The sequence below is a fragment of the Neurospora tetraspora genome (genome assembly GCF_033439725.1).
Source record: "Neurospora tetraspora strain CBS 560.94 chromosome Unknown B0H65scaffold_6, whole genome shotgun sequence".
Taxonomy (NCBI): domain Eukaryota; kingdom Fungi; phylum Ascomycota; class Sordariomycetes; order Sordariales; family Sordariaceae; genus Neurospora; species Neurospora tetraspora.
In genome coordinates this window covers 1,913,538-1,926,058 of record NW_026944388.1, presented here as the reverse complement: position 1 = coordinate 1,926,058, position 12,521 = coordinate 1,913,538, and the positions used below count along the sequence as shown (strand labels likewise).

At 51.7% G+C, this 12,521-nt stretch overlaps 3 protein-coding genes across 3 annotated transcripts; 1 reads left to right on the top strand and 2 right to left on the bottom strand.

Moving 5' to 3' along the window:
- Window positions 1-2,120: 2,120 nt before the first annotated feature.
- B0H65DRAFT_590637 (Exportin-T) lies at window positions 2,121-6,194 on the bottom strand. The gene is made up of 3 exons (XM_062831073.1): window positions 5,760-6,194; window positions 4,044-5,598; window positions 2,121-3,984 (listed from the first exon to the last, which is right to left on the bottom strand). Exons 1-3 carry the CDS (start codon window positions 5,769-5,771, stop codon window positions 2,471-2,473), a joined length of 3,081 nt encoding a protein of 1,026 aa, XP_062679440.1. The 5' UTR covers window positions 5,772-6,194; the 3' UTR covers window positions 2,121-2,470.
- A 235-nt stretch (window positions 6,195-6,429) lies between these two features.
- B0H65DRAFT_472613 (FACT complex subunit pob-3) lies at window positions 6,430-9,014 on the bottom strand. The gene is made up of 5 exons (XM_062827153.1): window positions 8,847-9,014; window positions 8,464-8,686; window positions 7,914-8,407; window positions 7,484-7,855; window positions 6,430-7,425 (listed from the first exon to the last, which is right to left on the bottom strand). Exons 1-5 carry the CDS (start codon window positions 8,855-8,857, stop codon window positions 6,825-6,827), a joined length of 1,701 nt encoding a protein of 566 aa, XP_062679439.1. The 5' UTR covers window positions 8,858-9,014; the 3' UTR covers window positions 6,430-6,824.
- An 896-nt stretch (window positions 9,015-9,910) lies between these two features.
- Window positions 9,911-11,136, top strand: B0H65DRAFT_261293 (uncharacterized protein). Its single transcript, XM_062822618.1, has 2 exons — window positions 9,911-10,189; window positions 10,289-11,136. The coding sequence occupies exons 1-2, from the start codon at window positions 10,069-10,071 to the stop codon at window positions 10,855-10,857; spliced, it is 690 nt and encodes a 229-aa protein (XP_062679438.1). The 5' UTR covers window positions 9,911-10,068; the 3' UTR covers window positions 10,858-11,136.
- Window positions 11,137-12,521: the final 1,385 nt, after the last annotated feature.

The window sequence follows — 12,521 nt, the reverse complement described above, 5'->3', positions numbered from 1 at the left end:
TCGACCGGGCCCTCAAGTATTCTGGCAAAATGGAAGTTGAATGTGATTTGTTGGAAGGGCCCCGGGTCCAGGGAAAAGGTACGTTTCTGGGAGGTGGTAAAAAGTGGCCCGTGCCGGAGGTATCTTTTCGCTGCGGTCTGAACCGCCCGATCTCCAGCGGTTTAAACACTGCACCGCGTTCTGTGAAAGTTTGGGAAAAATAGGAAGTTGAGTGAAAGTATAAATAACATTTCATCAGCGTCTTGACTAATGTACAGTCCAATACTGGTTTGTTTATTAGCTTGAGACCTCTGGTCAACTTCCCTAGGCGTTTTCATGTCTGAGTGATTCGTTGCGTTCTTCGACCAAAGTGTAATTCGATTGTGAATATGCTTTTTCCAAAATAAAATACACCGTATTGAATCTTATTAATACCTTTCGGGTCCGTACCTAGCCATTTATCTAGTCCTTAAAAGGTTTGGGACAATTCGGAAGAGATCTCGTCCAGTATACCAGGAGTAGGTACCAAGCTAACAAACAAACCAGCACTAGATTGTACTTCTAACCGCTGAAGATGGACACTGTTGGGGTTGTCGTCCCTGATAGCAATAGGGCCGCGAAGGGTGAAAAGAGCACGTTGTTCCAAACTGAAGTGTCGATGTGTCTCGTGCTTGATTATTAGCACCACGCATCCCAAACCACCACACCGAGTTGGCCAGATAGATCGATCTTGCAAAGTCCTGGCTTGTGGCTCGCATTAGGTATAATCGTAATATCATCGCGGTAGGAACTGTAGGTCAACTCGTTATTACCATGACAACATACACACACAGATGATGGTAGCTGGTTCTATTTGTGATTGTAAGGGACAGTCCTGCCGCTCTCGCGTGACGCTGTATCTGTCGGTCGGCTCCATCACCGGGAGGCAAGACAGCAGAAAGATTGCCGTAGTGGACAGCTCCTCTGCCCGCGGCCCTATCAAAGAACCCCAGTCCATCCAACAGGGACGCAATCGTACCTAGTAGATAGGAGTTGGCAAGTTTTTCTGGCTCTCGACTGACGGATGGATAACGGACTCTTAGTATACTGCCAGCACAGAGACGGAACGCCCGTGCATCCAGGAAGGATACACAACTTCAGAACCATACCGCAGGCCGAGAGGGAATGGGATGGTGTAGGTGGCGGGGGGAGAAGTTAACAAAACCTTGGGTCAGTAGGTAGTCATGATCTAAGTACCACACGACGACACAACCCAGGGACAGCCGTCGGTTCCCACGCAAAAGGTACCGTAATCCGAGTTGCGTCGTCAACAAGAGACGAAACCGAGTCAGTCATGTCACCCGCCATGAAGCTTGGTTAGACACATCGATGAGATAACTAACTCTGAGCAGGTCGACGGGTGTGGCACTCCATTGTCGCGCCGTGGTCCTCATCGAGAGGGCGAGGGTGAGGGTCGGGAAGAGGACGATGTATTGAAGGCAATGACTGTGTCGCGTCTGTCGTCCTCTTGAACCTGTGGGGAGGGCGCGTGGGGTAGCGAGTCCGTCAGGGTGTCCGGGTCAGGTAGAGGAAACTGGACGATGGATCAGTAAGGAAGGAGCGAGGGAGAGGGGAGAGGGGCAGATGTACCTCTGTTAGTGAGGCACATGCTTAAGTATGTAAAAGTTCAACGCTCTACTACCCCTTCTAACAGATATTTCACCAGTGTACTTGTCATGGAAGGGTTCCTGCCGAATGGGTGTTCTTAGTGACCCGTCGGATGCGAAGTTGCGCTGTCCACACCAGGTTCTGTTTTGGTTTTAAGTACAGCACTACTGTATAATTTCGTCGGACTCGGCTTACAGATCAGGCATAGTACTCGTGCGGATCCTGTAGGATTAAATGTCTGTCACTTGAGTTTGGCTTTATGTACGTCGGTGGCTGTAGAAGCAAACGGCCGAGCTATAACCCTGCTTGCCGGACTGACCTGTAAACCGACTTTGACAAAATCATAAGTACGGTATGTACATGCTTTGACTTTAATGCAACGGCGACTCTATAAGATGGCTCGCTAATTGTGTCCCGCCGCCATAAGAGGGTATCTTACAAACCCCATATTTGGAAATCACTGGGTTTTATTGAAGGTACAAGTTGTCTATTTTCTATATCATGCAAGCAATGTGCAAAACTAACCAAGCCATAGACACCTTGAAATGGGAAACCGGCTATACGGGTATGACTCCTGCCTGTACTTGACGCCTGTAAGATGATTTAACTTTTTCAGAGAGGGTAAATATATAGGTAGGTATGTATGTATGCGAAATTCTCAAAGGTTACCTCCACAGTCTATCATCCACATTGAGTTCCCTCAATCTTATTCTCCTCTATCCATTCGCAACCTCCTCTGGTATCCTCGTCTCCTAGCCATATCTCCTCCTTCTCAGTATCACCCATCATCTTACACTCAAATCTTCACCCCCGTTGGATCATCAGACACATGACACATGCGACTCTATCGCCGGCTCTTGAGCAATTGCTGCAAGTAAACCATCACGGCCTTGCGGTCCGTAGAGCTAGTGAGCGCACGCAAGAAGTCCTCGGCACCCATGCCAACGGCCGGGAAAGTAACCGTCTGGCAGTGGTTGATGAACTTCTCGCCCGTCTTGAGGTAGATGGTCTGCTCCAAACCGGTGATTTCGTTCAGGATTTGCCGTGTCTGAGCATCGGCATAAGGTCTGAAGTTGATGTCCTGCATGACTTCCCAGCACGCAGCGTGGAACTGGGTGAGCATGAACTGGTCGAATCCGGGAAAAGCGGGCGCGGGGACTCCGTTGGCGGTAGGGTTCTCGCCGATGGTAGCGACGTCAGGACCACCCCACTGTTGAGCCATCCGCGCAAGAACATTGAAGCTAATGCGACTGGCCACGATGTTACCGTGGACAATGGTCTTAGCAATGGTCATGATGGAGTTCACGAGCGACTCGAAGACACCCTGGTTGGATGTGCTCACGAGGACACCGCCGAGTTCGTTGATCAGGATGACCTGGACGAACGATACATATTCGCGACGCAGCTCCTGCAGCTGGATCTCGTCATCGGTTCCGTTGATGGGTTCAGAAAGACCGGCGAAAACACGCTGGAGGAGCGGGGTGAGGAGAAGGTCGAGGATGTTATAGATCTCACTCTTGAAGTTATAAACGATTTGCTCCAGTAGGCGAAGGAAGAACGCCATCTCGTCCTTACTAGAACTTTGAGAAAGGAGTCCTTCGATCCACTGGGGCAATTGTGGGAGAATGGTAGCCCCAAGCACACCAAGGAGACGGGAAAAGGCGGAGCGGCATGCGGCACGGATCTCCCCATTGGTATTAAGCTCATTAAGAGCAACCAGGATTGCCTCAGACGCCCTGGAGAACTCCGCAGAGACGGCTTGTGGTGGCGTACGCTGGTTGTTGGGGTTCTGTGACTGGTTCGGATCGGCAAATCCGTTGGCTAGGGTACCAAGGGCCATGATTATGTGGTGGATTTGAAGGATAGCCTGTGCATCGCCAGACTTTGCACGGGGCAGGTGTACACTCATGTCAGTGAATAGGGGCTCCATAACCGAGCGAGCGTAGAGAGCCTGATCAGCCTCCGGTGTGGTGGATGTTGATGAGATGCAGCCGATAGCCTCGAAGAGGTAGAGCTGGCCATTGAAAATGGCGTCGGCGGAGTGATCAGACTCATCCGAGGACATATCGTCCTCTGCTTCAGTGCTCGGCACCTCAGCCTTGATAGGGAGAAGGTCGCTGATCGACTGAATAACAGTCTTCGCCACGTTGCCCACTTGGGCTCTCAGCTGCTTCACGAACCGGAGGAAAAGATACCAAGATCTGGTCCTGACCCTAGGGTGCTCGTGATGAATGAGGTGAACAAAGTTTTCGAGTACGGGAGCGATGTATTGGTGGTGCGACTCGAAAAAGGCATGGTAGCGTACGCAAATCTCCATGTACTGGAGAAGAATAGCTGGATGGGGGAAGTTTGCGATGCCTATCGAAGTTATTAGCTCGGAACCCAGCAGACCTTTAAGGAACGATAAAACTTCTTACCAGACTCAACCATCTTGCTCATCATGACAGCAAGACGCTCGGTGGCAACAGCGTTAGGTTCGCTCTTGTGGGCGAGTCCGGCGTTCGGCAGAGCAAGCTCGCCAAACAGATAGATTTCATGGAGGGCCAAATCCAGATCCCTCCAGTCCATTTGTGGGCCTTGCTGCTCGAGCGTTGCGAACATGTTGCCCACAAGGTTACTCAAGAATTCGATATATAAAGTTTGGTCGACGGCAGCCACGCTCTTCTGAAGGATCTGTAACCTTTTGCGGAGCTCCTGAAACTCGGCCTCATCGCTCTCTGCGTCCTCGGTGCCCCAGGAAGAAGTCTCGTCATATCTCATCTTAGCAACGATGGCACTAAGAATTGGGCGAAGCATGTGAGAATAGCTATCAGGCAGTGTCCCCACCCTGCGAAGGAACGTTAGAAGGTCAGTAAGCGAGGGAATAACCGTCGAGCACACTTCGTCAAATTCATCTGAGAAAAGACGGAGAAGGGCCGGCAAGAAATCCTGAAGGTGACGTTCGGCCTTTGCTCGGGTCTCGGCGTCGACTTTGTTGTCCTCCAGAACCCGTACTACATCCGTCATGATGGTGTTAAGGAGCTTCGCAACGACTTCTGCGAGGTCATTGTCGTAACGAGAGGTGCCCTTGAACTCGTTCAACCCTTGACTCGCAAGAAGCTCTGTGATGATGCCACCGAGGTTCAAGAACGAAATCAGCTCCATCTTGTGGCTCGGTCCCATTTTCTTGGCGACAATCTCCGTCAACGTATCGATGGCGGTGTCCCTCACGGTATCGATATTGTTGCTCGTGTTGTTAGCCCTGCCGACCAAGGGCAAGATCAAGCTCTGCATGTCCTGGCTGACGACAAGGGAAATATCGATCCAGCTGACCCATTTCCCGATCACCTTGAGCGTCAACTCTACCACGCCATCATGCTTATTTGTCCACTGCGCGAGGATATCCTGCCACGACATGGCAATTTTTTGCATATGCCGTTCTCGAATCAGATCTTTGAGATCGTTGTTCCTCTTCGACTCGTTTCCTTGGCGGCTGATCATTAGGTCGGCGATTTCGTCATGGACGGAGCTTAGTATACGGAGGTACAGCATAACGCCGCTGAGGTTGTCTCTTGAAGTACCATTTTGGGAGCTGGTCAAGGCGAGGAAGTCGTCGAAAAAGGTTTCCCAGCCCTCGCCGTAGAGCGCGACAAAGAGATACGTGAGGGTTTGTGTGAGCTTGTTCTGAACGTTCGCAGGGTCGGCTTGGTCCTGAGCGTTAGGACCATATGTGCGTGTGATATAGTCGAGTAGAGAATTTCTCACAAAGGCGAGATCGGGGGCGTCCAGCCCTTGAGAGTGGACGGCGTTGTTGACCATCTCAAGGGAGACATGGCGGACGATGTCGGACGCCCTGGGGCTTCGCGTGAAGAGCGCGGCACAGATACGCCATGCTTGGACGTCGGTCCTGACTTGGTTGAGGAACTCGAGCGCCTGGTTCTTCAGGGCCTGACTGGAACGAGGATCGAAGGCGATCTCAATCGCCTTTTCGAACTGCAGCAGAAACCATCGTCAGCACGAGAGGACAGAGAGGAATGACGTGTGCCAAAGAGGTACATTCTGATCCCTCCATTTGGATGGATATATGGCGGGGTCGGCCAGTGCAAGCTTGCGCGGGGGATATTTTTTTTTCGCGTTGGGGAGAGCAGCCTTACCTGGGCGTCCATGGTATGGCTGTTTGAAAGAAAGTTCAAGGGAAAGAAAAATCGGTTGGAGGAGTTCGCGGTATGGTTTGTACGTCGGCGGTGGTTTTGTCTTGCTGGTTTGGTTGTTGGTTAAAGTGCTGTAATAACCTGGGGCAGCGATGGTCAAGAGACAGTCGAAGACATAGTTTCCAAAGGCGGGGACCTTTTAGTTGGCTTCCATTATTGTAAATCTCCTTTGCGGTGCTGATCGGGTACTTTTATTTTTTCCCTGCTCCGGGAAGTGAAGGTCGAGACAGGCAGATGCTTCCTTTGGGCGCAGTATCAGGTGTCAAAAACAACAGGACGAGTGAGAATAATTTTATCACCGTGCAGGTGCGACTGTCCGATACTACAGCAGCAAGAAGAGGCCGTGAGCTGACGATTGGCACCAATGGCTTCTGGACTGGTCGACAGAAAACAAAGGCGAAGGAGAAACGCGGAAATGGGTCATACCCACCGCCTTGGTGGGGCTCAACTTTTCAGTCGAATCAAAAGTGAATGGACGGGAACTCTGCCGAAGCGTACCCAGCAGGGCCGCTCCGACTCCGCACCACACGTGCCCACTGCCCTGGGCCACGCCGGCCACCGCTATATCCTAGACGCTTAGGTTTCTGACCGCTAGAGCGATGCCCAACCGCCTGCAGGCTGCATTTCATCCCGTACTTTATCAGGCAGCCATCCAGACTTTAGATTTAATGAGCATAGGTAGAAGCCTCAAATTGTTGTTGGCCCTGCCAATGTCGGGACATACTACAGGTATGTTCTGAGTTGGTAGAGCCATGGCTGATGCGATACGCTTGTCGCTCTCCATTGTCTATCAGCTCGCTCACTCGCCCATACTGGAGGCATATGGAGCCCGAGATACCTCTACTAGACCAATTCCCCTGATCACATAGATAATAGTAGAGAAAATACAGAGTTAACACATAATCCCGTCACAAAAGTACCGGAACGCCCCAAATACCCAGCTGCCTGCCTGCCTGTGATCTGCCTTTTTAATCAAACAAGTAACGACGCGCCAACATGGAAACAAACCTAAGCCGTCTTCTTCTTCTTCTTGGGACGCTTCTCTCCCTCGTCATCATCATCCATGTCCTCATCCTCGTCATCGACCTGATTATCGACGTCGCTCTCCTCACTGCCCGACCCATCACTCTCATGGTTGCTGTCGTACTCCTCCGCCACATCACTTTCGGATTCAGCCTGGAAGTCCTCATCCACGCTCTCCTCATCCTCGTCAGCGGAGCCACGGTCAGCCTTGGGGCCGACGGCCTCTTCGTCGGAGCTGGCCATGTCTTCATCGCCCAAGGCGGCGGCGATAAGGTTGGTGTCATCATCGATTTCGTTCTTGACGCGCAGTCCTTTGAGCTTGAAAAATTCCTCGAGAGCCTTCAAGTCTTCACGGTTAATGTTGCTGAATTGGGATGAGCCCGCGCCGTTTTTCATGTGGACTGTAATGTCGAACGTCGACAGTGCCGAGACCGCACCGCCCACGCGTGAAAACGTAATGGACTGTGTCTGTTCGTATGAGATGTAGGTTGCCGGTTTGGGAACAAACATGAACGCCTTCTCCAAGCAGTAAAGGAATCCTTCACTGGCTTTGATAGAGCACTTGATGCCGTACTGTTGACGGTGCCTGCAGGTTACTGTGTTAGTACCGTTTTTAACCATGAAATGAATGGATGTAAACTTACGTTGTGAAGTCCTTGGCGGGTGTGGTGACTTTCTTGTTCGCAAGTCCCTTAAAAATGTACGCCACAACCTGATGAAGTGGTTGCTCGTAGTGGCTCTGAAGCTTGTCCTTGTACTTTCCGTTGAGTTCCTCCTCGGTGATGTTCAAGTCGAGAGTGACCTCTTCGTCCGACTTGAACTGCATGACCACGAATGGGTAACGTGTTTGACCTTGGCGAAGGGGCGGGTCAAGACCAATGCAAAGCAAGAAGTGGAGATCGTCCGGCTTGGGGAGCACCATAAACTTCTTGATAGCATCGTACTGGATCTTGTAGTCGTATGTCTTGCCACGGAGACGGAATGAAGCATCGTACATGTCGATGTCGAAACGTCCTCTATCGGGGGAGTTAGAACCAAAAAAGTATCAACGACCAACGTGCAGTTTCCACGTACCTGGGCGTGAGATGTAGCACATCGAGGAATGTAGCAATAGTATCACCCGCCGTCTCGCCAATCTCGGCCTTCTCAATAAGGGTGTCGTAGAACAGAGTCACGGCGTTCTTCTCTTCTTCATCGGCGTCGCTACCAGCCTCACCGCCCTCGGCCTCCTTTCGTGTTGTTGTTCCAGGGATGTAGAAGCGCACCTCGACCAGCTGATCCTTGCCGGCCGATGCCTTCTTGCCCTTTCCGCCTGTTCCGTTGTGACCGTTCGACTTGCCGCCATCGTTGGCGGCGAACTCAACTGCGATTTCGTTTCTTCCGGCAAGGTTCGTGTTGGAAATTTCGGAGTAAGGAATCTCGAAGGCCGGTCGGTTTTGGACGTTGAAGGTAAGCTCGGCTTTGCTAAACTCAGCCTTGCCCCAGTTCCATCCTCTCAAAGAGTGTTCCTTGTTCTCGAGGTTCACGCTGTACCAGTTCTTGAAGATCTTGCTGAGGCGCTCGTAATCCTGTGGCAAAACGTCAGCATCGCTTCGCTTCGAAGGCGCACCGATAGGTTTCGTACTTCTTGGTGGAAACCGTCGAGCTGGACTACGCCAGAGCTTCGCAAAAGGATTTTGACCTCGTAGCCCCTCGCCGCTCTGCTCCATTGGGCACCGCCGATGTTGCTCGAGTCGAGAGTGAAGGCTTCGCCGCCACCAGCAGGTTTCCAGCCCAAGCCATTTTCCGCAAATCTCGACTTTCCGCTCTCCTTGGACAAATCCAAGTAGATATTGTCAAAACTCTCGCTGTAACCGATGGTGTTAGAAATGGCTCTGAGCTGTGATCTCGGTCGGAGAAATCAGTGCCCTACGGCGTAGATGGAGCGGGGCACGTCCACCGTCGCAGGCAGGGCTGGAGAGCAAGAGCACGCGAAAGCATGAAATCCAGAAAGGGTATGCGACTTACATGGCAGCCATATTGCCCCTCTATCCAACTTTATAAGAATGAGTTGGGGTTGATGGACAGATTGGAAATGGCGGCGTCTGGCGTTGTGGCAGTGACGGATTGCAGTGTTAGTTGCAAGCAATCGCCGTTGAACAATCAAGGTTCGCGTGCCTACGAGAAAGTTGACCGTGTCGCGACTGGGCAGTTCGTTAATTGAAGGTCTAGCTGGCAGCTGGCATTCTCTTGAGCTAGGCGACGAAACATGCTCCTGCCAGGTGGCAATAGCAGTGCAAGGGTCCAGGCAACAGCTTGGCTGTAGAGCGTGGCAACTGCGAGCTTCTTTATCACAGGTCTGAGAGAACACGATGTTTTTGCTCTTAGTAGAGTCAGTGTTCATTCACTGGTCACTTTCAAAATTTTGGTCTTCTGCTCCATCTTCTTTTCCTAGGTATATGCATTTCAGGTTCCAACGGAGCCGCATTGTTGCGCGGAACAAGTGTCTATTCCCGATGGGCGTTTTTGGCTTTAACACGTTTTGAAGTTGAAGCTGGCTCAAATATGCCGCCTGGGTTACCGCCTTCAATTCATTGAACGATATCAACACGTTCTAGCGCAATAGCACTGCCCTTGGCTTCCACTTGAGAGTTGTTTGACGACCTAGGTAGCTCCCTAGCTTCTCCAATGTTGTCACCCCTAAAAAGCATGTGGGGTTAGCGCGTAGAGCTTTAAGTGGTTGCATACGATGTCTTCCGCGCCTGTTTCATGACATGGGATTGTATCGTTTGCGATGTTCTTTGTTGTGGTCTAATTGTTTGTGTTTGCCCTTGCATACAAACAGAGCTTTCGGTCTCCTTATTGTTGTGCTCACCAGTTATTCTACAAGGGGACTCGTTCACGAGTGTGTACGTTCCAGCCTGCGGCCTTGACCGGACCACGAGGGGCACTTATACGCCATGGTTGACGTATTACATGCTTGAACTGGTGGTGTCCCGCTCAAGCTGCCCCGCCTCGACTTCCTTCCGTCACCCGCCTGCCCTGATCGTCATGTTTCGCTCAAACGAAAGCTCTCCTTTGTTGCCGGCCTGAGCGTTTGTTTGCCTGCTTCAATCAAACCTTAGCTCGACCTTGGGCATCACGAACATCTCGAACTTGCAATCTTACTTAACCTCCAAGAATCCCAAGCTCGAATCAATCTTTCATCAACACTCTTGCCGCCGCCCTTTGTTTCTACACCTTTTCAAAGATGAGCTTCGAGCGTCCGCTTCGTGGCGGCTGCCAATGCGGCCGCAATCGTTACATCATCCAGTTTCCGCAAAACACTACGCAAAAGGCACAAGTCATCTTCAACTCACCGCCCTCACAATGTAGGAACCTGTCCAGCGACACTGACTGTCAGGAAATTCTGATTACTATCTCTATTTTCCCACGGGTATGGATCAACTGACGAAATGTTGCCCATGCAGATATCTCCCATGGCTCACCATTGGCTGCTTTCCTGCGGGTGCCTTTGCCATGGTACCACAGCACGACGCTTTGGTTTTCTCCCGACGAAAGGACATCGATGATCCATCGCGCCTACACATCTCCCTTTGAACCGCATTCTATGCGCCGCTTCTGCGGTTTCTGCGGTACGCCCTTGTCTTACTGGTCCGAGGAACCTCGCAGCGAAGCCGATTTCATCCAACTGTCGTTGGGCAGTCTCCATCCAGAAGATCTAGCGGACCTGGAGGACTTGGGTATGTTGCCGGACTTCGAAAGCGAAGGTGAAACCGAGGCAGATGTTTCAAAGAAGCAAGAAGGAAAGGAAGCAGTGACGCATATCGGCCGTCAGACTGTGGGGGGCCTACCCTGGCTGGACACCTTGGTCGAGGGCAGCCGACTGGGTACTCTTCGTGCTTCCAAAGGTCGCAGCCAGAACACGAGTGGCACAGTTCAAGTCGAATGGGAAGTGATGGAATGGACCGAGGGTGACAGCGGCTTCCCAAGCGGTTCCAAGGGAAACGGCAAGCGGAAGCTTGTAGCGTTATCATGAAGGACGTTAAGCAATGAGCCTGCAGTGGGATCACGTCCCCTGCCATGGTTCATCTATACACCCAGGCACCTCCCAAGACCATAAAAGGGCATTAGAGCGCTTGGGTTTGCGGGCATTCTTTTCGGCGTTTCCACACTCATGAGAGGGTCATCAAGGGATAGGCATTGTGAAGGCTTTTGGCAAGATTGGCCTGTTGTTTCGTGTTGTTGGGTCGCAGGTTTCCTGCTAGGCGGTGCACCAACCCGTGGTCCTTCGACATAGTCCTAAAATGCAGCATTTGTACAACGAAGACAAACCGTGATGCTTGGGAGTGAAAGTAGTACTTTTGGAAGAGGCCTTCCTTACATACTAGTCGAAACGGGATGTACGCAAGCGACTCAGGTGGACATCGACCGAGCGTTTCGCCTAGCTTGATCAACAACGGGACTAAAAGGAGGCAATCAGCAGAACATTCACATCCACATAGGTGATCCCGTCCCGTTCCCGGCTTTCCGTCGAAAACTGCGCCAGTTGAGTGAATCGTCGTGAACTCGTGGGCAAACAAGGGGGGCGGCGCAATGGAAAGGCGGGCCTCAAGTTCTACCAGCCGAGCCCAGTCTACCAGGCTCCGCGCGGCGATGTTGTGTTTTCAATCGCTGGCGAGGCCGAGGATTACCCGACTCGGTTCTGTGATCCGTATTATCAGGTGGCTTGGCCAACCTAGGACTTCGTTCCCAAGCTTGGGAAGTATTTCAAGCCCCCAAAGACAGTTGTCTGGTCTGGACGTTTGTGGCTGTTTCAAAGCCATCGTCGATTGAGTTCGAGCTCAAATGGTCGAAACAATGATGCATCGAGGTTCCCGATATGGAAAGATGAAGTTGAGGTTGAGACTTGAGAAGTTGAAGCGGCTCTGTTCTGCCCTGCCCTGCCTGCCTTGCCTTGCGCCCTTGCCTGCCCTGCAGCAGCAAGTTACAGCTGAGGTGAGCTAAAATTGGCGGCTGGATTGGCCCCGGCCGCCGACCTCCACAAGCCGCCGGGGAAGGTGCGGGGCCCCGGCGTTGGCGGGACACGTGCCGTCATCCTTGGCCATTACCTGACCGGGTTAAGCCCGCTTGGGGATTTTATCCTGCCGGGGCTTCTTTCTTTCTAGCCGCTCTCTAACACAACGACCGGCGCTACGGCCAACTCCCAAGCTTGCGAAATAGTTTTGCCGAAGTTTTGCCCTGGCTGCTGGTATGCGGCCCGACTTTCCGGTGAAAGACAAAAGGGTAAAAGCAAGAGAGGGCATGAAATTGAGGACACAGTTTGTTGGGGAGTGGAGTTGGAAAGATGTCGAGATTGAGGGCACATGATTGATGCTGTCTTTTCGTCCTCTCGTTTTCTGAGAACACAGATGGACGCCTGGTCTTTAGAAGAAGGGAGAGGAAAGATGGGTGTGTAAGCTGTAAGTGTGCCCCGACTTGTTACTCTACCCAAATTTGCGAATAGCCTCGTGGTCTGAAACGGTATCATCATGACTCTAATGTCGAATAGCTGAGAAAGGAAAATATTCCGTTTGTCATGTCAAAAGAGAGCTTCTCGAAGTCGAATAGCTTGTCAAAGACAGCTGCTTACTGGCTGGATCTTCATATCTTTTTCTGTGGAACCCAGCCGGCAACTCGACGACCGACGCATCACAAGTGCTT

What these genes read in the sequence shown, in the direction of transcription:
- B0H65DRAFT_590637 (XM_062831073.1), bottom strand. An exon ending in GAGCAAGATGGTTGAGTCTG is followed by an intron (nt 3,985 to 4,043) that starts GTAAGAAGTTTT and finishes TAACTTCGATAG; the next exon opens with GCATCGCAAACTTCCCCCAT.
- B0H65DRAFT_472613 (XM_062827153.1), bottom strand. An exon ending in TCGACGGTTTCCACCAAGAA is followed by an intron (nt 8,408 to 8,463) that starts GTACGAAACCTA and finishes GTTTTGCCACAG; the next exon opens with GATTACGAGCGCCTCAGCAA. An exon ending in GTGCTACATCTCACGCCCAG is followed by an intron (nt 7,856 to 7,913) that starts GTACGTGGAAAC and finishes CTCCCCCGATAG; the next exon opens with AGGACGTTTCGACATCGACA.
- B0H65DRAFT_261293 (XM_062822618.1), top strand. Translation starts at nt 10,069, where the DNA reads ATGAGCTTCGAGCGTCCGCTTCGTGGCGGCTGCCAATGCGGCCGCAAT. An exon ending in CAACTCACCGCCCTCACAAT is followed by an intron (nt 10,190 to 10,288) that starts GTAGGAACCTGT and finishes TTGCCCATGCAG; the next exon opens with ATATCTCCCATGGCTCACCA.